We start from the raw sequence: 21,045 nt of genomic DNA on the forward strand, positions 1-21,045 counted from the left end.
AAAGGGATAAACAGAATGTAATGAGATGGTGCAATGACAGAAGAGGTGCATGAGCGAGTCTGATGTTTGCTTTTGCAGAGATTGGTGACATTTTGATTAGGGACCATGTTCAGGTATCCCATTGCTGTAGAGAGGCAAATGAAGAAGCGAATACTTGGGCTAATCAAGAACGCAATTCCACGATAGCTCTTACGCCAATATTGGAGACAAATTTTAAGCAACCAGAAACCGAAGTGCTAGCAATCCAGTTTTAGTCAATAGGTGTTGTCTTCGTTATGCTATTTTTGTCGAACAAATTTGGAGAAGAACGGTAGACTCAAGTAGGTAAGTTAGACATCTATTAGAGCTGTTGAAATCGGTTCCATTGTACATCCTAAGCGATAAACAAGTTCACAAAGATAAGGAACAAAGTTCAAGCTCGAATCCTCATTTACAAATCTTTTTTTCTTGGAGGGTCATATTTTTTTTTACAACTCAAAAGGGTGGAGAGCATTAGGGTTCTATCTCAAATTGACTCTTTTACGGATCGCATGCCTTGAGATCCACATTGCTCCCCTTTTTATAGTGAGAGGAAGGCCTCCATTGCCCCAATTCATATGGGTTTAATCCCCTCATGAATGAGGTAGCCATTGGAGTGCATGGAGACAGTGCTTTCATTGGGGTGTAATCCCATGAGGGTAAGACATTCTCCAACTCCCTCTCATACAGAGGTTGTAACTCCCATGAGGGTGTGGTCAACCCTAGGTGTATCCTCCCACCAAGACGCACCTCATGACTATACGATCCAAGTCATTGATTTCTTCAGTGTTAGAATGTGCGAGTCGGACTAAGTAATCAATCCTAGCTCGAGCTGATTACTCGGGCCGTGTCATAGTAACTCGGTCCGATTAGTGTTGCTTATTTATAGCAGCAAACAAAAAAAAAAAAAGGAAAAAGGTGAAAACATTATATAAAAAGGGATTGTATACAGTTAAATTATTTATCTTTCATACATGGAGGTCACATTTACTTACAACCATCCGATGTAAAATTTGATAGCTTGGGTGTGTCACAAAGTTCGAAAATTTTTTTTTTAGACTTTGAGCTTGGTCAATAAAGTAACTGCAGCCACCAAATATGACATCCAATAGTCAAGATGTGACCATCTTGTATCAAATGTAAACAGTCTCATTATATACTTTCTCTATAAAAAAAATATAAAAAAATCCAAAAAATAGGAAATGTATGTTTAAAGTAAGAGTAAATAAAACACTTAAAAATGATGTTAAAAAGTTGGTAACAAATATATTTTAAAAAATCAACTTATCATTGGGGGTATTTATGAAAAAATCCAAAAAAAGATAGGAAGATGTTAAAATAAGTATTTATGAGCAAAATATTATTTAACTGTCATCACCTTGTATCAAGGTAAATAGTCTCATTACATATTTTTTCTATAAAAAAAGAAAAGAAAAAGAAATGTATGTTTAAAGTAAGATTAAGCAAAACATTTTAAAATGATGTTAAAAAGTCACTAAAAAATAGATTTTAAAAAATTAACTTGTCACTGGGGGTTATTTTCAAAATAATCCAAAAAAGATGGAAAGATGTTAAAATAAGTATTTATGGCCAAAATATTATCCAATTTTGCCAATAGAAGACATAAAAAAACACATTTTAAATAAGTTCTTTTTTTTTTAGAATTTTTATATATTTTTTTAAAAAAATTTAATATCACCGAGTTGGACACCCAGCTCAGGCTACACAAGGGGGCCGAAGGCAAGTAACTTGGCCGATTTATCGATCACTAGATTTCGTTTAAGAGCGTCCTTTTTACTCCAGATAATTCCCAAGGATTAGCGACTCCAGATTTCAAATCGTTCCTCGTCAAATTTGAACTTGCTGAAAAAGGTCGACCACCTTAAATTTGTTCTATTTCTCAAGAAGTCATATTTCAAGTACTGTTGGTTATCTCTGAGAATTTGTTCTATTTCTCAAGAAGTCATATGTCAAGTACTATTGGTTATCTCTGAGAAACAATAAGTTGTCCCCTTACTTTCCTCTACCTCTATTTTGCTGTTTTCCTTGTTCCTTCTTTGGCTTTCTTGGGCTAAGTAAAATATTTTTTTCAGGTAATTCAGTGGGGAAAGACAGGGCCTTACCCGTTTTTTTAAATGGTTTAGGAGTTGGCTTTTTTTTTTTTTAGTTTTTTTTTTAAGTGTTGGGGGTTGTCAATAAGAATGAAAACCAGGTTGCTAGGGTGTGGGCTGTTACCACCATGACCCCAGCTCCTTTTTTTTTTTCCGGGCTAAGTAAAAATGGATGTAAAAAAACTTCACTATTCCTATAATTTCGTGCACCCAAATGTTTCAGCCAGTTCTGAGAGAAAGAGAGCCCGGTCGAGAGAGAGAGAGCCTTACTGTTTCAATCAGTTCCGAGAGTGAGAGCCTTATTGTTTCAGTCAGTTCCGAGAGAGAGAAGCAGTGTGGAGAGAGAGGGATTTAATGTTATGCTTCGCTGAAATTCATGGATAAAATATAGGGGAAATCCCAGTAAGACTCTAATGGTTAACGAGAACCTCAAATGAGACTTCTTATATAGTTACAAGCTGTGAATAGAACTCGTAAAAGAATAAAAGGCAGATGAAAAAGAGAGCAAAAAACCCACTTTCGATCCCACACAGCTCAAACCCACTTGGGCTCATCTCCCATAAAAATAACATCAAACAAAATAAAACACCAATTAATTGTTTTTTTTTTTCTTCTTAGATCTCACAATCCTCCCTAACCCGAAAATAGCTGTCGCCTCCGGGCCCCAATGGACCCGACTCTACAACTCCTCGCCTCACTACTCACCATCTCATCAACCAACTCCTTAAATATCATCCTCTCCAAATCCAAAACCACACCATCGCGCTCACTTTGACTGTTAGGCGGCCTTCTTGATATCTCCTCGCGGACCATCGAGTCCAAAAACTCATCAAAATCTTCATAACCCGACGCAACTCGAGCTAGCCTCTCAAGCTCCTCGCACACCACCAGTACCAACTGATGGCCCCCTTTTAGCCCATTGGCTCGAACCCACGGCTTGGTCCTTGAGATCCTGGGTCTTCCATGAATCTCATCCAATGTATGAAGAAGCATACTAGGACTCTCTTTAGGCCCATCCCATCGAGTCCAAGGCTTGATCTGTGAGCCCAGGCCTAGGTATACAAGCTTGTCTCTAGAAGTCCCCTCCATTGCACCAAAACCTGGACTTTGGGCCCCTATGGGTCCAACAGTCTGGATCCGAGGCTCAAGCCAAGAGCCACTGGCGAGGTCAGTGAGCATGTTTGCTAGAATCTCATTCACCATATCAAATATCAACCTTCGGTGGGCCATCTCCAGTTTGGTGCGTTGAGCCGCTGGCTTGGTTTGCTCGAGTACTAGGAACAAGTCGGGGCTCAATGGGTTTGAGCCATGGGGCAGGCTAGGCCTGTTGCTGAGGCCCTCAAGGAGATAGCCAGAGGCCAAAAGGATCTCAGATACATAGCGGCAATCAGGGTTGGTGTGCTCGCATAGTGACGCAATGTGATCAGTTGTGGCCTCGTCGTGAGCTGAGTTGAGCCTCTCAAGCTTGTGGACTAGGCTCTTGACACTGGCTAGCTTGGTGCCCGGATTACTAAGGGCTAGCGGGTCCCATGTGTCCTCGGTGCAAAGGTTGGCGGTTGGGTTTTGGATCATGTCACCTATGGGCAAGAAAGGAAAAACATTTAAATAAAAAATAATGGCAAAAGAAAAAGAAAAAGTTATTATTTCCTATTTTACTTTTGTTATGGAATTCAAGCACTGTTTGGAGAAAGCCGGATGATCTAACTGCTAACCACTCAGTTAAATCGATTCTGATTTTGGGTGGTTTTAGTGATCCGGTATTTTAGAATAAAAATATTCAAAAATATATATATAAATTTCCAAAATAAAGAATTTGATTTGTAATGCATTTTTAATATTCTTTACACTATTGTAAAGATTAAAAGTTGTTTTGGTCATTAATACTCATTTTTATATTTTCCCATATTTCTTGGAAAATTTTGAAAATACCCTAGGTACAAATCGAATTGTTAAAATCCATTTTTTTCATTAATTTTCAACTTTATTTGAATGTGTTTTATCTTAATCATTCTTTATATGCTTTTTCATATTTTAATAGATTTTCTTTTTGTATCTTTTTATATTTTTTTCAACACTTTTTTGACTGTTTTGGACTTTTTCGGTTAGAACGGTTGAATAAGTTGGTTTACCACTTTCGGGCCCCAATTAACCGTTCCGATTCAATTTTGTAAACACTGGGTGCCACATTTGGAATGTGCTTGTCATGAAATACTTTGTGGTTGGGGGATCCAACCAAGGTTTTATTTTTGCCGTGATAGCCCATGGTTGTTAAAACACTAACGGCCCCCAAAACCAGGATACTATTGTTGCCTAAGTCTTGGCTCCAAAAAAAAAAAAAAAAATTTGTTTTTTGCTCGATTTTAGGGAATTCATACAATAATCCAGAGGCCTATGGTATATATAATATAGTACTCCAAGCAACATCGGCCAATGACTCCCACTGATTAACCAAGTGAATTTTCCTGTGGCTCCACTACAGTTAAATCTCCAACCAGACATCAGTGGAAATCGATGGTGTATGTAACCTTAATTAAAATAAACCATATTCCATTGGACAAACTCTTTTATAGGCAAGCCTGGTTCAAGCCCACAACCTGAAGGTTGGGACAATTAGTGAATTCAGATAAAGCTGCAGGCTCTACCAAAGAACTTGTAATCTTTCAAGTTACTGATAGTTGTGATTGGTAACTGGTAAGAGGTATCATGCTTTCACCCTTTGAATGAAGTGAACTCATATTAACTTGTAATCTTTCAAGTTACTGATAGTTGTGATTGGTAACTGGTAGGAGGTATCATGCTTTCACCCTTTGAATGAAGTGAACTCATATTCTTTTATATTATTGATAGTTGTCGTCTATGATTTAAAACTCGGACTTGCCAGGCACCTGATCCCGAGTCAGTAGTTTGACTAGGCCAAGTTTCACCAAGACCGGAGTGAGTCTCTAGGGAAAAAACACAAGGGTTTATGACTCAGTGTGATTCGGAAGTCTCTGGGTTTTTGAATCGTGAACCTTTGAACCGGACGCGGCAACCTGGCAGGTCTGAGTGACCCGGGCAAGCCCGAGCCCAAGTCAAGAAGTTTTCAAGCTGGTTGTGATTAATGAGGGATGTCAGGCTTTTTACCTTTGAATGAAGTGGGGATCTTCTTCACAGGAGAAGGGGAAAGTTCGTCCCGGTAAAATGAGGCATAGAGGACAGATACAGGGCTTGGCTGCTCAGGGACAAGAGCTGAGCGTTCCTTTGCTATGTCTTTTGTGGGGATTGGGGTTGCTGCCGTACCATCTCTTAGGTTAATCTGCGCCTTCTGATAATAGACAAGAAGAAAGTTCATCGAAAAATAAGTAAACAGAAAGTGATAGGAACAGGCCATGTGAACATAGTATTACACTTCAAGGACAAGTGAACAAAGTATTGCTCAAGACATACACAAAAATACTGCTCTCTCTCTCTCGACATACACACATACTGCTCTTCTCTCTCTCTCTCTCTCTCTCTCTCTCTCTCTCTCTCTCTCCAGATACACACGTACTGCTCTCTCTCTCTCTCTCTCTCTCCATTAAGTTTAGAAGGGCAAGAAATACTGCCCACCTGTTTCTGAGATTCACAAATAATTTTTATTAGAAGGAAACTCCAAGTCTATCAAAGAGAATATTGGAGAATTTTCTGCTAGAAATAAAGCAAGCACACCAGAATAAAAGGGTAGGGTTTGGGTATGCCTCTGGATGCACCTATTCTAGTGCATCCACCTTCCAAAATCCATCTTGGAGATCGAATGAGGATCCAAAACTTCACAGGTCCATCATCTCAACCATTACAAACATGAATACTTAAATAAATAAAAAAGAAGAGCATTCTGAGTCTTAAAGTGATCCATCGTGTACCCATTTTCTGGACGGTTCATTTTTGCTTTAGTGATTGTCTAATTTACACTGTTTTTGGATCTTGAATTCATGGATTTTATGTGGAAATTAATTTATAGTGATTCGGGAAGTGTTTTGAGTCCTGAACCCTTAAAAACCAAGACAAGACAAGTCTGCACAACACCCCCCCCCCCCCCCCAAAGAGAGCCAGAGAAAGCTGCTGCATGCTACATGCCACCTCATTTTTTATAAATGACATCCTAACTGAATATCAATAATTTTCTTTCAATTTTGTCACATCTTTAGATGCCTTCAATTCATTCTTGTCCCATTATTAATGAAAGAACCACCCATTCAATTATGTGTTGCCATGCAACCACAAGTAATCATGTACACAGTATGAAAAGTACCTTCTGTTTTATACTCTGAATGTGATTTCCAGTGACACCGCGAACTGGGTCCCTCTCTCTTCGCCGTAAATTGACAGAATCCACTTCACCTGATCGATCAGCACTTGTAACTTCAATATCCACCTGTGATGCTGAGCTAATATTACTATCCGATCTTAGAGAGACTTCATCACCCTGTCGACTCAAATTCCTTGTATCACTACTGATATCACTAATTTGGTCATCATACACAAGCCTTTGCCGGCTTCCTGGAGAACCCACTTGGCCAGAAGTCCGGCGAGGCTTGCCAGAATCCGGCAAAGTTGCAGAGCTCTTGGTTTTCTTCTCTGATTCCAACTTCTTTTGTTGTAATCTTGGGCTTAAAGAACCCCCTGAGCTCTTCGCAGAACTAGTGCGCTCTTTGACTGATTGTTGAGGCCTCGATGGGTTTTGATTTGATCGAACCCCTTTCTGTGAATTCGAATTTTCTTCAGCCCTGCCATTGTTATGCTTATCTGAAACTCGACCATGGAGCTCTCTCTGACCATTTCTGGAAGTAGGATCCTTTGGTATTCTGTTAATACCAGAAGCTTTTCGGTTTGTATCAATAGGATTATTACTCTGAATTTGCCCAAGAAGTTTACCAGCTCGAGGACCCGATAAACCATCAAAAGGGATTAGATGAGAGTCACTGGACTTATCCATAAGTTTTGCTGGCTTCATGATCACTATTGGAGATTTAAACTCCCTGGGGCCCGAATTTCCCTTGTTCACTACCGGAACCCGGCAATTTTCTGGCTGGTTTCGCCGAATTCCGGCAAGTCTCGAACTGAGATCAAATCCAATTTGGTTCTGGTTCTGGTTCTGGTTTTGGTAACTCTTTTGATATGGATCTTCCTCTCTGTCGGAATCTAAAAGCCCCTTAGCCTGCATGCAATCTAGTATTTGTTTCAGAGCTCTGAGATCCTTATCAGAGTGCTGAGACTCTAGCTCTTTCAACCTCTTCTCTATCTCGGTGTAAACAAATTGTGGTGCTGTAACATCCGGCATTTTTCGAGGGGAACGACTATTATTTTGCTGCCTCCATGGAGCAGCCTCAACTGGAATCCTTGAATTAGCGATGGGTTTCATAATTGGATTCGAATTCTTTGCTCTTGGGGAAGTTGGGTCTCTCAGAGAGCTCCTTGGCGAGCTAGAGTGCCGATCAGGTCTTGTTTCTTCCAAAGTTTTCGAGGTACCAGAAAAACCACTACCAGTTTTCTGACTACCAGGAAAGTTATCAGCTTCATGAATTAAAGTTTTGGTTGGAACAAACTGGTCCTGAGCTTGAAAATTACCAGAATTGGGCATGGCTTCCAAGCCCATAAGTCGGGCCACAACACTTGGAGGTTGCCTCTTGAACTCTGGTTCTAGTTGAGGTTTCATGGCTTCACGACCAGAGCTCTTTTGATCAGTAACACTTTTTTGCAAATCCTTCAAAACAGAGCTTGTTTTGATACTCGAAATGCTATTCCTCTTTGGTTCAAAGCTGCTCCTCTGCAACTCTTTTGTAATGGTGCCCAACTTGAGATCAAAACTAGAGCTCCTTGAAGAGCTATCTCCGCTATCCAAGGATAGCCTTGGAAGCTCTCTGATCTTTGAAGATGGTCGAGGAGCTTCTCTCCCATCGTAGGAGAAACGTGGGGCATCTTTAGGGAGAGAGAACACAGACCCATCTTTAGATAGAGAGAACAGAGACCCATCTTTTGATTCATAAGAAGTTCTTGGGGGGTCACGAGGCTCATTAAAGCACCATGGTGCTTCTTTGAGCTTTGCAAGGACTCTAAGCGACTCATTCAGATCAACTGAAGAAGCTCTCCCCTTTGCATTAAAACCAGTGGGTTCATCAAGTGGTTTGGGCAGTTGAAGAGGAGGTCTTGGGGAGTCTTGGGGCTTTAATGGACGCTGTATAGTCTCCTCTTTGGTTTTGGTTTTCACTGATAATCCTTTGGTTTCTCTATAAATTGAGTCCTTAACCAGGTCTCTGAAATCAAGAGATGGTCGACCCATTTGAGCTGAAGAATTGGAAGTCTCATTTCGAGAATTCAAGAGACTCTGTTTGTTACTGGATGCCTGCTTATGTGATTTCTGCAAATTTTTTTGAGATTTATCAGAGAAACTGTAGTGCTCGAGAGACGGGATCTCAGATTGAGGTAATGATCGGTTATCGAGAGAAGAGAAAGAGGAAGAACAAGAGGAGGAAGAGAGAGAAGTTCGAGGGGCCTCAACAGAAGATCTCTGGCTCTGGTTTTGGATCTGATTTTTCCCCTGTAATTTGAGGATTGAGGAACTAGTAAGAATTCTAGAGAGAAGTTCATATTATAGAGAAGAAAATACAGAACATTTAAGAGAACTTCTTACCATGGTAACCTGAGGAGGGCACCCATTGTCCTTTGCTCCATGTATGGTGGTGTTAGAGAGAGAACGGTCTACAAAATGAAGATGATCAAATTGTAAATGTTAATGCCACAATATATGGATGTCTCGTTTCTAAGGAAGCAAATATATCGTTTTTAAGGAAAACCAGGAACAGATCAAGAAATTTGGGAACTTTTGGAGACAGAGAGAGGCTGTGTGTGTTATGGATATCCTCGGTCTAGTGCGTGTGCGAGAGAGAGAGCGAGGGAGAGAGATTTATGGTTGTCGTCATTTCTTAGTAACCATCTCATAAGAAAGAGAAAAAGATAAAGAAGGTTCTTTGAAGAGAGAGAAATAAATTCTCAGAAAAAAGTCAGGAGACACAAATATTTCAAAATCAAAGAAAAAAATTTCAAGACAGGAGCTTCTCTAAAAAAACATGCAGCAAATGTGTGTGCGTGTGTGTGTAAGAGAGAGATTTCATGACCAAAGCTTTTTCTTAGGAACCAACCAGTAAAATGTGTGTGTGTGCGTGTGCGTGTGCGTGTGTGTGTGTGTGTGTGAGAGAGAGAGAGAGAGAGAGAGAGAGAGAGAGAGAGAGAGAGAGAGAGAGAGCAATGAACATCAATGAAGCACAAGTTTCAGAATCTCAACAAAAAATGTGAACATAATTTCATATTGGATAAAAGAAGAATTCTTTCAAAATTACCTGAAGGTAAACTCTTTGGATGGAAGCCATTAACGCGCTTTCCAGTAATAAGGTGGTGCCTGTCAAAAAGCTGAAAAATTCCAGTCATGCATCCAATTTGTTTTTGCAACTCTGCGTGTTCTTCTGATAATGCATGAAGCAGCTTCGCAGACATTACCCACCCTCTCCTCTGCAACTAAAGTCCCAAATCCTGACCCTAGTTCCCTTTCAATCCACCATGAAAACACAGTTTAGGCTTTAGGCCAAAGAACCCACTTCCAGAAAACTAGTATCCCTAAATCCACCATGATAACACAGAGGCCTTAGTCCAATAAACCCACTTCCCATGAAGGCATAAACCATTGTCCCCAAGCATAATTCCTCCTCACCCCACCTTGAAAACAGAGTCTAGGGCTTAGTGCAACAAACCCACTTCCCAAAACCCAGAAACTGGGGTCCAAAGAATCTTGGTTTGGGAGTAAACTCAGAACCCAAGTTTCAAAATAGAATCTATGGCCACACTACTATTGGAAAATGGATCGTTTTAGAGACCCAACACCCCAAATCCTAGGGTTTCAGAAAGATTTTAGATATTGCTCTCTCCTCCTCTGAATAAGAAACACAAATGCCTAAGTTTCTCAGTTCAGGGATCTCCACAATTTTCTAGGGTTTTGAGGAACGAGTTCACCATTCTTCAAAGAAAAGATTTTCAGTCCCAAAACTTGATCTTGGGTTCTAAATTACCACTCTCTGAAACAACATGAACAATCATGAGAGAAAAAGGAACCTCAAAAGAGAAACCAAACCCAAGTTTTGTATCTGCGACCAAAAACCACACTGATGATTATTTGTGTGGTTTCCTCTTTACCACTGGCCTAGTATGACTATAAATGGTGAATGTATATGTCACATGATAAAATGCAGGTTCAACACCAAGGCTGGAAATGGTAATTGGAGAGAGAGAGAGAGAGAGAGAGAGAGAGAGAGAGAGAGAGAGAGAGAGAGAGAGAGAGAGAGAGAGAGAGAGAGAGAGAGGTCAACAATGCAAATTGAAACCCAATACTTTCTCAGAAAAAATAACCACCATGAAAAGCCAGTAAGAGAAAACCTGTAGAGCCCACACAACACAGATTTTGGTTAGAGAGAGGAGATAGAGATGTGGGTCACCTGTGCAACTGAACCAATTTTTTTTCAGCAAGAAAGATCACTAGGATGAAAAAAACATTAAGAATAACCGAAAGTAGAGACCCACAAAACCCAAATTTTGGTTTCTTCTGACAACACCAGAGTGGTATGATTATGTGTACAGACTGTATCTCAAAAGACATAGAATACAATCCCGGTTTGATGCGGAGAAGGGTCGTGCCTGATGGGGCATTAAAATACAGAGAGAGATAGGTACTTTACAGGTTTTAGAGAGAGATTGGAGAAGGTGACGGAGGATCGATGTAACTAAGAGAATCATGTATTTGCAGAGAGAGATCCTTAAGGCAATTTGAGCTACCCAAAAGGAAGAGAGATTGGAAAAGGTAAGAATGAGGGATCAAAATCATTCATGAAAGTTTGTGTAGAGAGAGAAAATCATGGCACCAAATATCAACCATTAACTGTTCACTATAGAGAGAGAGAAAGTGTGTGCACATTAGCCCATTTCAGCCATGAATAAGAGAGAGAGGGAAAGCTCTAAGAGAGTGGTTGGGGATTTGGGGGGAGAAGAAAAAGAAGGGAGAGATGTGAGATGAGGAAAAGAAGAGAGAGAATATAGTGTGGGTAGAGAGAGAGAGAGATTGTTGGGGTGGAAAGGGCAAAAAGTGGGTCATATGTGCTTGGTTTCTTCCCACATTCCATGTGGGGGATTATTAGATTGGGACTGCAACTGGGTTGGATAAGTGGAGGCATGTGAAGCCTGTCAGACCCACCTTTGAATTAGCCCTTCCATCATTCAATTCATCTAGTGAGGAAGGCTGCAAATCCCATGAACTTTTTACTCTCTCCCCCTTTCTCTCTCTAAAACTCTCACTCCCTCTCTCTCTCTCTAAAATTCTCCCTCCCCCTTTTTCTCTCTCTAAACTCTCTTGCCCCCATTTTCTCTCTCTACCCCTATTCCCACAACAAGATATTCCTTCAAAATACCCACTCCAATCCCCACCCTAATAGTACTCTATGCATTTGTTATTCTTAGTTCCAAGTCTTAACAGCTATGCATATTACTACAATAGTATTTACCATTGCTCATTATACTAATGCCTTTCTCTTTCCTTTCTTAACTTATTGTGATCACTTTTATGATTGTTATCCTATTGGCATTATTTTCTCTTGGTGATGCTGAATTATGATTTTACACTTAAGATTTTGTCTTTTTCTTCTTTTTCTTGTTCCATTTGTCTTAGAGTTTAGATGGAACCTTGGCCCTTCCATATATTTGTATACTCATATTTGTAAAACTCCATATTATATAGAGTGAGTAACCAAAAGATCTCATGCTCAGGAGGGAGCACAGACTCCCCAAGGTAACACAAAATTTAGGAGTATTTTTATGACCTCAAATTGGGATGTAATCTCTTCAGCCGTACTCGATAAAAAAGATTAATAAATTGCATTATCTAGAGGCTTGAACAATATAATGCCCTGAGATTGAATAGAAACTGTTTAATCTTTAAAGCAAGGGATCTAAGTCTTAAAAAGCTTGTCCAGTGATTTTTAGTTGGTTTTCAAAATTTTGAATTCAAAGAAGGAAAAAGTTTATATAAGGTTACAATTGTAAAATGTAGAATTATATATGCACCTCATAAATCCATTGGAAAATATTTTTTTAATGTTGAAAAGCCCGCTAATTGATCATCTTGACAACGAGATGTTTGAATATGAAATGAAAGAAAAAACATTTTGATTCCTAGAAATAGTGCATCTTGCAACACATTATCTAGACCGTCCATTTTCAAGATTTTCATATGTTTATAGATCGACTTGATTTTAACTATTTTTGGAGTTTAAAAATTTATAATTAGATACGAAAATCGATTTTGATATAATCCTAAGAATTTTTTACACCAAAATTACATATAATGATAAATTTTGGAGGTGCGCCTTAATTGGATTGTTTTAGGTTGCAACCTTATACAAATCACACCCTTCAAAAAAATCTTCCCAAATAAGTAAGTGTTTTGCCTGAGGGAGTAAGTACATAATATGCTCAGGTGGAGTATGTATTTGTATAGTGTCAAAAGATTTTGTGCTCCTCCAAGAGAATATTTTTTGTCGTGACTCCAAATTTTTGTGACTAACCTCCAAGACCAAGAGAAAAAATATAAAAAATAAAAAAATAAAATATTTACAAACGCACATACCAGAAAATAACTTAAAAAATATGATAGTCCAAGAATCCGGGTTGACTTCACATCCTTAGGGATTAGATTAAACATTTATGAGTGTGATTATTTAGTAAGGAAAAGTTTATAGTTGTAACCTTAAAATGTAGAATCACATATGCGTCCCCCATTAGAAAATGTTGTTTTAATGTTGAAAAACCCTCTAATTGATCATCTGGATATCGAGATTTATGAATATAAAAAAAAAAAAAAAAGATTTTGAATCCCAAAAATAGTGTATCTTATAACACATTATCTTAATCATCAATTTTCAAGATTTTCATATGTTATAGATATACTTGATTTTAATCATTTTTGAAGTTTAAAATTTTATAACTTAAAAAAATAGATTTTTAGATAATTTTAAAAAAAAATTACACCAAAATTTTATGTCACGATAAAACTGGAAGGTGAACCTTAATTATAGAAACCACACCAATAATTTAGTAATACATTAGATTAGAACGTTTCCAATGGCGTACAGCAAGGAGTGTTTTGGGCATTCCTTTGAAGCCACGGGCACATGAATTTATCCAGAACTGGAAGGCATTTTACCTGTTTTCGTACGCAGTCTCTCCTTTTGGTTACAATACTGTCTTTCTCTCTCTAGGTTTGTAGTGAGAGAGAGTGGAGTGAGATTTCCTATCACATGGGTTTCCTCGCCAGTGGCTGAAGAGCGCCTCTCTCACTGGACCAACAATCTTCTCTCTCTAAATTTAGAGAGAGATAGGAATTAGGGCAGGCCGGCCCTACCGCCCGGGCCCGGGCCCGAGCCCGAGCCCTGCCCTATTACCCATTAGGTCGCGCAGGTAAAATTAGAGAAAAACAATATAAAAAAGATAAAAAAATAAATAGTTAGGCCGAACCGAACTAGTGGCCTGGCTTAAAACTGGCCCTCGGACCATATTTTGTGGCTCAACCCTAATTTTTTTAAAGACGGGCCGACTGGCTAGACGACCCGGCGCATTACCACCCATAGTGGGAATTTAGCTGTGAAACTGCCAATGGGACCGACAAATGAAAGTGAGAAACTACCCAAAACTTATGATGGCAAAGAGTTAGATGCCCCACCTTGTTTTCATGGATAATTAGGGTTATGCCTCTTCATGAAGCACAAAATCTCACAATCTATAATCAATTGGACCAATCTTTTTCTCTCTCTAAAATTCACAAATCGTCATGATTCAGGCCATCCTTTCCTCCCGTCTCCATGTAAAACAAGTCAAACTAACAAATCCTATTCAATCTCCCATCCCTCCCCCCCCCCCTCCTCTCCATATAAAACAAGCTCCAAACTTAATCATGTGTACTTTTCCAAGTTACAAACAGTGAACTCTCTCTCCCCCCTTTCTGTTTTTTAAAACACTCACGTACTCCACTTTCCTCACCATCCAAAACCATAGATGCCGATCAGCTTATCACCCTCTCTATCTACGTGGTCTCTGTTTCTGGATTCAGGCAGATACCAAATAATTGAGATAAGACTCGGATGAAAATGATAATTTGCTTCTCAATTTAAAATTTCAATGAGAATTATTACTATAAATTTTCTAGCTTATACCCTACTTTCTAAAGAGATCACAAAATTTAGAGATTATTTCTTTTCTTTTTTTGGGTGAGTCTGAGAGAGAAAAATGCTTTTATCTTTGGTAAGAATTGAGTCTAGGACGTAGCCTTGCAAATTGCCAAGTGCTAACTAATTGACAAAATTTAGAAGATTACCAACATTACCAATAGGCTATAAGGAAAGCTTTCTATATTCCCCCTACAACATAGAAGTTCTATCCTCCCCCTACCATCCCGCCGTCCATTTTTTATCAAGAGAGCCATTCACCGTTTGATCTTAGATCTGACGTCTCAAAGTAGTTATTTTTAGTATTTTTAATACAATTTTTCTGAATATGAAATTTAGTACGTGCCATCTTCTCATTGGAGTGTACCTATAAAAAATATTAACAATAATTTTTTGATAAAAATAATGATCAAAATACCCCTTGAAATTTCAGGGGTATTTTGATCATTTTATTTTATTGAAAATATTTTTTTATATTATTCGTTAGTTCGAGTTTAATAAAAGAATGGACGTCCAAAATTTGGTGTCAAAATAGTTTATAGTAAAAAAATTTAAAATAAAATAGTATACAGAAGTGACATTGTGATTAGGGCAATCTTAGCACTCCGTTAAAAATAGACGATTGGATAAGGGGAGGATAGAACTTCTATGTTATAGGGGAACATAGAAAGCTTTCCCTGGGCTATATACTACTTTCTATAAACAACACAAAATGTAGATGATTATCAATATGACTAAAATTTGGAGGTGTCATTATAATTAGTCTTATTGTAGGTTTTTCATTTTCGTGTAGTTTTCATGAGAGTGATTTACATACGAACCCAAAAACTTTACTTGAAGTACAAAATGGGGCAATTTGGGCGAAAATTACGCATAAGGTCTATCAACCCGAGTTTTTTTATTTTTTCCAAAATTGTCCCTTAGTCTGAGGATACCATCCTCGGACCGCATTTTAACCTTTTATTTTTTAGTTTGATGTTAATAGGGCAGTGCCCCACTCTTTAAGGGAAGTTTCAAGGTAGTCTAAGGTTAGAATCCTTGAATCGCCCTCTAGATTGAGCAAGCCTCAGTTCCTGAGCAATCCGAGGTTCCCAACTTTAGACCACTATTTCTTTCTTTATTTTTTTAAAAAACAGTTGTCCAAGGTTCCATCTTCAAACCGCGCTTCATTTCTTTTTTTTTTTAGAGCATTACGAGGATGGGGACCTCGGGCCGCCTTGCAATTGAGTAGAACTTGATCTCTTTTTTTGAGAAATACATGGGCATGAGGATGGAGACCTCAGACCGCTCTTTGGATTGAGCAGAACTCAGACCTAGGGTTTTGTTGTGTTCACAGCATTGGACCACCTAGGCACTGCCCCTAAAGTTTGGGGCACTGCTCTACTAATGAAAAAATTAAAACTAAATAAATAGAGGGAAAGTATAAAATGAAACCATTTACCTTTGGTACAAGGTGGTCACAATTAATCTTGACCATTGGATGTGGAATTCGGTGGCTGCATTTATTTCATTGACAATGCTCAAAGTTCAAAAGAATTTTTCCTGAACTTTGTGGCACACCCAAGGCATTAGATTTCACATCGAATGGTTACAAGTAATTGTGACCTCCCTGTACCAAAGATAAATGGTTTCATTGTATACAATTCCATAAATTAAAATGCGGTCTGAGGATGGCATCCTTGGACTAAGGGGTAATTTTGAAAAAAATTAAAAAAAACGACCCGGACCGACATTCAGCGTAATTTTCGGCACATCTCGTAATTTAGAAAAAGTTTTCTGATCTGTTACGTAAATCACTCTTTTCGTAAAGATGCAACTTTACAAATATTAGGTCGCAGAAACTCAAAACCTCACTAGAAAATTTATTTCTTATGCTAGAAACCTAATATAATGTATATCTATTTCGAGGCTTGATTATGGAATTTAAAGCTTTGCCAATGGTGCAGAACTGCCATGTCTATGTTACAAGATAAATTTTTTTAGAACTTGAAAATCATGTTTGTTAAATCCATATTTGAAATTCAGCTATGACTTGCAAGTCTGACAGTACTGTAACTACATTTTCTTACTTTTTTATTAATTAAATAGTCAAATCCTTTTATGAAATATTTAAAGGGTGTGGTTTCTATAAAGTGGAGGCTTTAAACAATAAAGTGCACCTTCAAATAGTATCGAGAAATGTGGTTTCAGTATTGAAAATCTTTGTGATAGTCTTAAAATATATGTTCATCTTTAATTATAAAATTTAAAGTTTAAAAATAGTGTAGTGAGTAGATCTATGAAAACTTGAAAATCTTGAAAATTAACGGTCCAAAAGGTTGAGTAGATTGAGATGATCAATTTGAGTATACTTGGGCATCAAAACAACCTCTTCTAGTGAACTTTTTGTGGTGGGCTCTAATTTGATTGTTTAGAGCCTTGACTTTATATAAACTTTGTCCTATAAAAGTTGCCAAATCCAATCACATTTAACAATTGGAATTAGGATGGTTACTTTTTAATATTTCATTTTATTCATGTATCTCCTTAGAACATACGGTAAAAGAGACCAAATTGCCTATATCGAAGATTGGGAACTTGTGCATTTTGATAGTTTAGATTCATTTAAGTATCCCTGGCCAAATGATGAAAAGACTCCCATTGCGGTTGTTAATATAGAAATACCAAATGATGGTAATAAAATTAGTTGTCCAGGGCTAAAAGAGTTTTTTTCTATGTAAACATTTATTCAGTGTTGTTAATCTTGAACAATTGAGGTATTTTTATCATTTGGCTTGAGTCACTAGTGCAGCTACATTTCTTAAATAGGTGCAGTTTGCATACGGATGCGTCCGTAGGTGTAGAGGCAAGGTGCACCTTCAAAATTTATCATGGCATATAATTTTGATGTAAAATGTTCTTAGGATTATCTCAAAATCTATTTTTATATCTAATTATAAAATTTTAAATTTTAAAAAGGGTTAGAATCAAGTAGATCTATAAACATATGAAAATCTTGAAAATGGACGGTGTAGATAACATATTGTAAAATGAACTATTTCTGAGATTTAAAATCTTTTTATTTTTCATAGTCATACATCTCGATATCGAGATGATCAATCAAAAGGTCTTTCAACATTAAAACTACCTTTTCCCATGGATTTTTGAAGGGCATCCATAGTTCTACATTATAATTTAGCATCCTTATATAAACTTTTTCCTTCTTAAATTCCCCTTCTTGTTTAATGTTTACAATGTTAGACTCGCCATATATTTTGAGAAGCTAAATGGGATCCTTTGGCCCCTAAATGATTTGGTAAGATGGTCTGACCATTGAATTGATATTCCCCCTTTGAATATAGTCTTTGGTATTTTTTTTAATAGTGGGGCACAATCATAACACCACAAGAATGGTCTTTCTCAATATCCAGAGGTGCATATAAGAAATCCAATTTTCAATATCCATAGTGGGAATGAGTTGAAATCTTTTAACTCAAAGACTTCATGGGTGGACCCCCTTTCCTAGAAGCCGGGAGTCAGTAATTGTACAAAAAAGAAAAAATCAAAAGCCAATGGGGAAGTTAAAAGTGTTTATTTTAGGACCCGGATTATATGCGGGCCGCGTATGTAGAAATGCGGGCCTCTTAATAAATCTATTTTTTAGATGGATTTTTGGACTTAATTTTTAAGATCATGTAATCTTTAACATGGAGATCATGAATATAAAAAAATAAATAAATTTTAAAAATTAGAAATAATAATTCTAGTAAAAAAACATTTGAGGACCGTTAGTTTACATTTTTTTCAGATGGAACACCTACTTGCATCCATCTTCAAGATGGACGCTTTACACTTTTTGGACCGCATATGTAGTCATGCGGTCCAGCCCGCATGAAATAATTTTTCTTTATTTTATTGATGTGGTTTGTATAAGGCTGAGGCCCTAAACCATCAAAAGGCACACCTTGAAATAGTGTTGAAAGATGTTTCAGTAATGAAAATTTTTGTGATGGCCTTAAAAGTTATTTTGATCTCTAATTATAAAATAAAACTTAAAAAACAGTATAGATCGAACGGACCTAAAAACACTTGTAAACTCTTGAAAATTAATGGCCAAGAAAATGCATTTCAAAACTTAAAATCCATTTATTCTCATGTCCATAATCTTGAGGTCGAGATGATTTACTTGAGGATTTTTATGCATCAAAACAACCTCTTTTAATAAATTTTTGAGGTGCACTTTAATTAGATTGTGTAGAGCCTCACCCTTATATAAACATTTTATTTATTTTATTAATCATTTAATCTTAAAAACATGCATAGAGAGAGAGATTCGTCGGTTATTATTCTTTAGAATCACATCCCTGAAGTTGAATGCATGACTATGAAGGCATGTGAATGCCATAAACAAAAAGAATTGTCATGTGAAAGTTGTTAAAACATCAATGCTATCATAAAATAACCTTGATGGACTGCTGCTATTATTATAAAAATGATGTTCACCCTACCAATGAAGGTGATATGCATGGGGGTGTTCCCAAATTGTCAAATTGGCAGCATCCACCACAAAACAATTGATGTTGACCACTCACAAATCTCAACGCAATCTATGCCTACCATTGTCATCACCCTGTCATCATTTTATTTCTTATTATTAGCTTACGCAAAAGTTGCTATCATCATCATTATTACTATTATTATTATTATTGTTAGTAGTAGAGTGAAGTTTGTGTAAGGCTTTCTCCATATAATGTCGAATTAAGTTGCACGTACAAAATTTATTAGAGATGTCGTTTCGGCATGGAAGACCTTATAATGGCTTCATAATCTTTTTGTATCCTCACTTATAAAATTTAAAATTTTAAACATGGTATAGATTGAACATATCAAAAAATACTTAAAAATCTTGAAAATAGATGAACAAGGTACCTTGTTATAAGATGCACTATTTTTTAGAATTATGTTTTTTATTCATGTCCATTCGTCTCAAAGTCGAGATTGGAGGGTTCTCTTATGTCGGAACACTCGCCACCGTAGAATGTTCGAGGTGCACTTTACTTCAACAATATAAAGTTGCAATCTTATATAAAATTGTCATTATTATTGTTGTTGTTGTTATTATTATTATTATTATTATTATTATTATTATTATTATTATTATTATTATTATTATTATTAATTCTTATCATTATCATCATTATTATCATTATCATTATTATCATTATTATTATTTGAAAAGGTGAGGAATGACATTGCTTTAAAGATAATGGGCATCTTTATTTGTTGAAAGAAACACAACATGTTAGTCAAGAGGAAGAGAGAATCTAACACGCATAGCGCTTTCTCTTTTAGACCTTTTTCCCCTTTCATTTCTTTCTTTTTCTTCTCCCTTTCATTCTTTTAGGTGTAATGTGAATCGATTCCAAAATGAATTTACCCTCCACGCGTTCGAGCTCTTGGAAATACCAAGTGGCCCAAACTATTTTTTATTTTCTAAACAAATTAAAGTGAAAAAAATTAGTGAAAAGATTATTTGCTCCTGCTGGAGTATATCACCAAGGTACTTCCTTGGAAAACCTGGAAATATTCGTAGGACCCGGAGATGTAACCTGCTCAACCCAATGCCAAACCTGAAAAAACCAAGAAAAAAAAAAAAAAAACTACTAGAGAGACTCATACATCCTTTTGTATAGTTGTGAAATATAGCATCTTAATATTAATCAGAAGCCTCCAATTTTTGGACAGTCATATCTAAGTATTTAACAAACAAAATAGAATTTTTTTCCCTTGGAAATACTATCTGGTGATTCTAAAGTGGATACAAAAAATTCAGATTGACAAAATCCTCGTGAGTAGATGATCTACTGTAGGGAGGACAAATGTACATTATGCACCGATGGGAGTACTATATATGTAATTTGCAAATTATGTTATTTCTATGGACTACTTAAACTACATAATATTTTTCCTAAATTGTTTCCATATTTTTTGGTCTACGAGGCATAATAAAACAAAACTAGATGTAGTTTCTATAGCACCTAGGCTTTATGAAAACAAAGTAAAAGCCCTGGAAAGCACTTTGGGCTCCACAACGGCTCTAAAATCAATTTCTGATACTTACTATGAAATTTGAAACTTAAAATATGGTATAAACCTTGTGGATCCATGAATATTAAATTTTAGGGCAAAATCGACGGTCTAGATAACATTTATTGTTTTTAAGACTTGAAATCCTAATTTTTTTTACAATTATATTGGTGAAGGCCGAGATGATCGATTTAAAGGTTTTCGCATAGGTATAAGGCTCAACTTATTTTTATAGGGCTGCAACCCTATTAAACCATTTTCCTAAAACCTAGACCGGTACTTTAGGATAGGAGATTGATTGAGGGATACACCAACACATGCAAAAAGTTGGGGTCTCACATGCTTGTTGCCTTAGGCTACCCAGGCAGCTTAAACTAACAAATCCAAATCACCCTCAATAGAGAGAGGCACCCATGTTACATTGGGCCATGCTGACTCAAAGTGACCCCCACCACCTAGACTTTTAATGGACATTTGATTCCTTATTTTATCAAATTGCCTCACTAGGGCTTCTCATGTGGGCAAAAAAAATCCATTTCTAGGTCATCATGTGGGGCTCATTGGCTTGGGAAAAT

At 37.1% G+C, this 21,045-nt stretch overlaps 1 protein-coding gene across 1 annotated transcript; it reads right to left on the reverse strand.

The window, feature by feature from the left end:
• Window positions 1-2,546: 2,546 nt before the first annotated feature.
• Window positions 2,547-11,440, reverse strand: TRM4 (LONGIFOLIA protein). The gene is made up of 5 exons (XM_006845821.4): window positions 9,485-11,440; window positions 8,779-8,846; window positions 6,400-8,685; window positions 5,253-5,433; window positions 2,547-3,706 (listed from the first exon to the last, which is right to left on the reverse strand). Exons 1-5 carry the CDS (start codon window positions 9,636-9,638, stop codon window positions 2,763-2,765), a joined length of 3,633 nt encoding a protein of 1,210 aa, XP_006845884.1. The 5' UTR covers window positions 9,639-11,440; the 3' UTR covers window positions 2,547-2,762.
• Window positions 11,441-21,045: the final 9,605 nt, after the last annotated feature.

The sequence above is a fragment of the Amborella trichopoda genome, chromosome 10, assembly GCF_054954075.1.
Source record: "Amborella trichopoda isolate Santa Cruz 75 chromosome 10, AtrichopodaSantaCruz75HAP2 v2.0, whole genome shotgun sequence".
Classification (NCBI taxonomy): domain Eukaryota; kingdom Viridiplantae; phylum Streptophyta; class Magnoliopsida; order Amborellales; family Amborellaceae; genus Amborella; species Amborella trichopoda.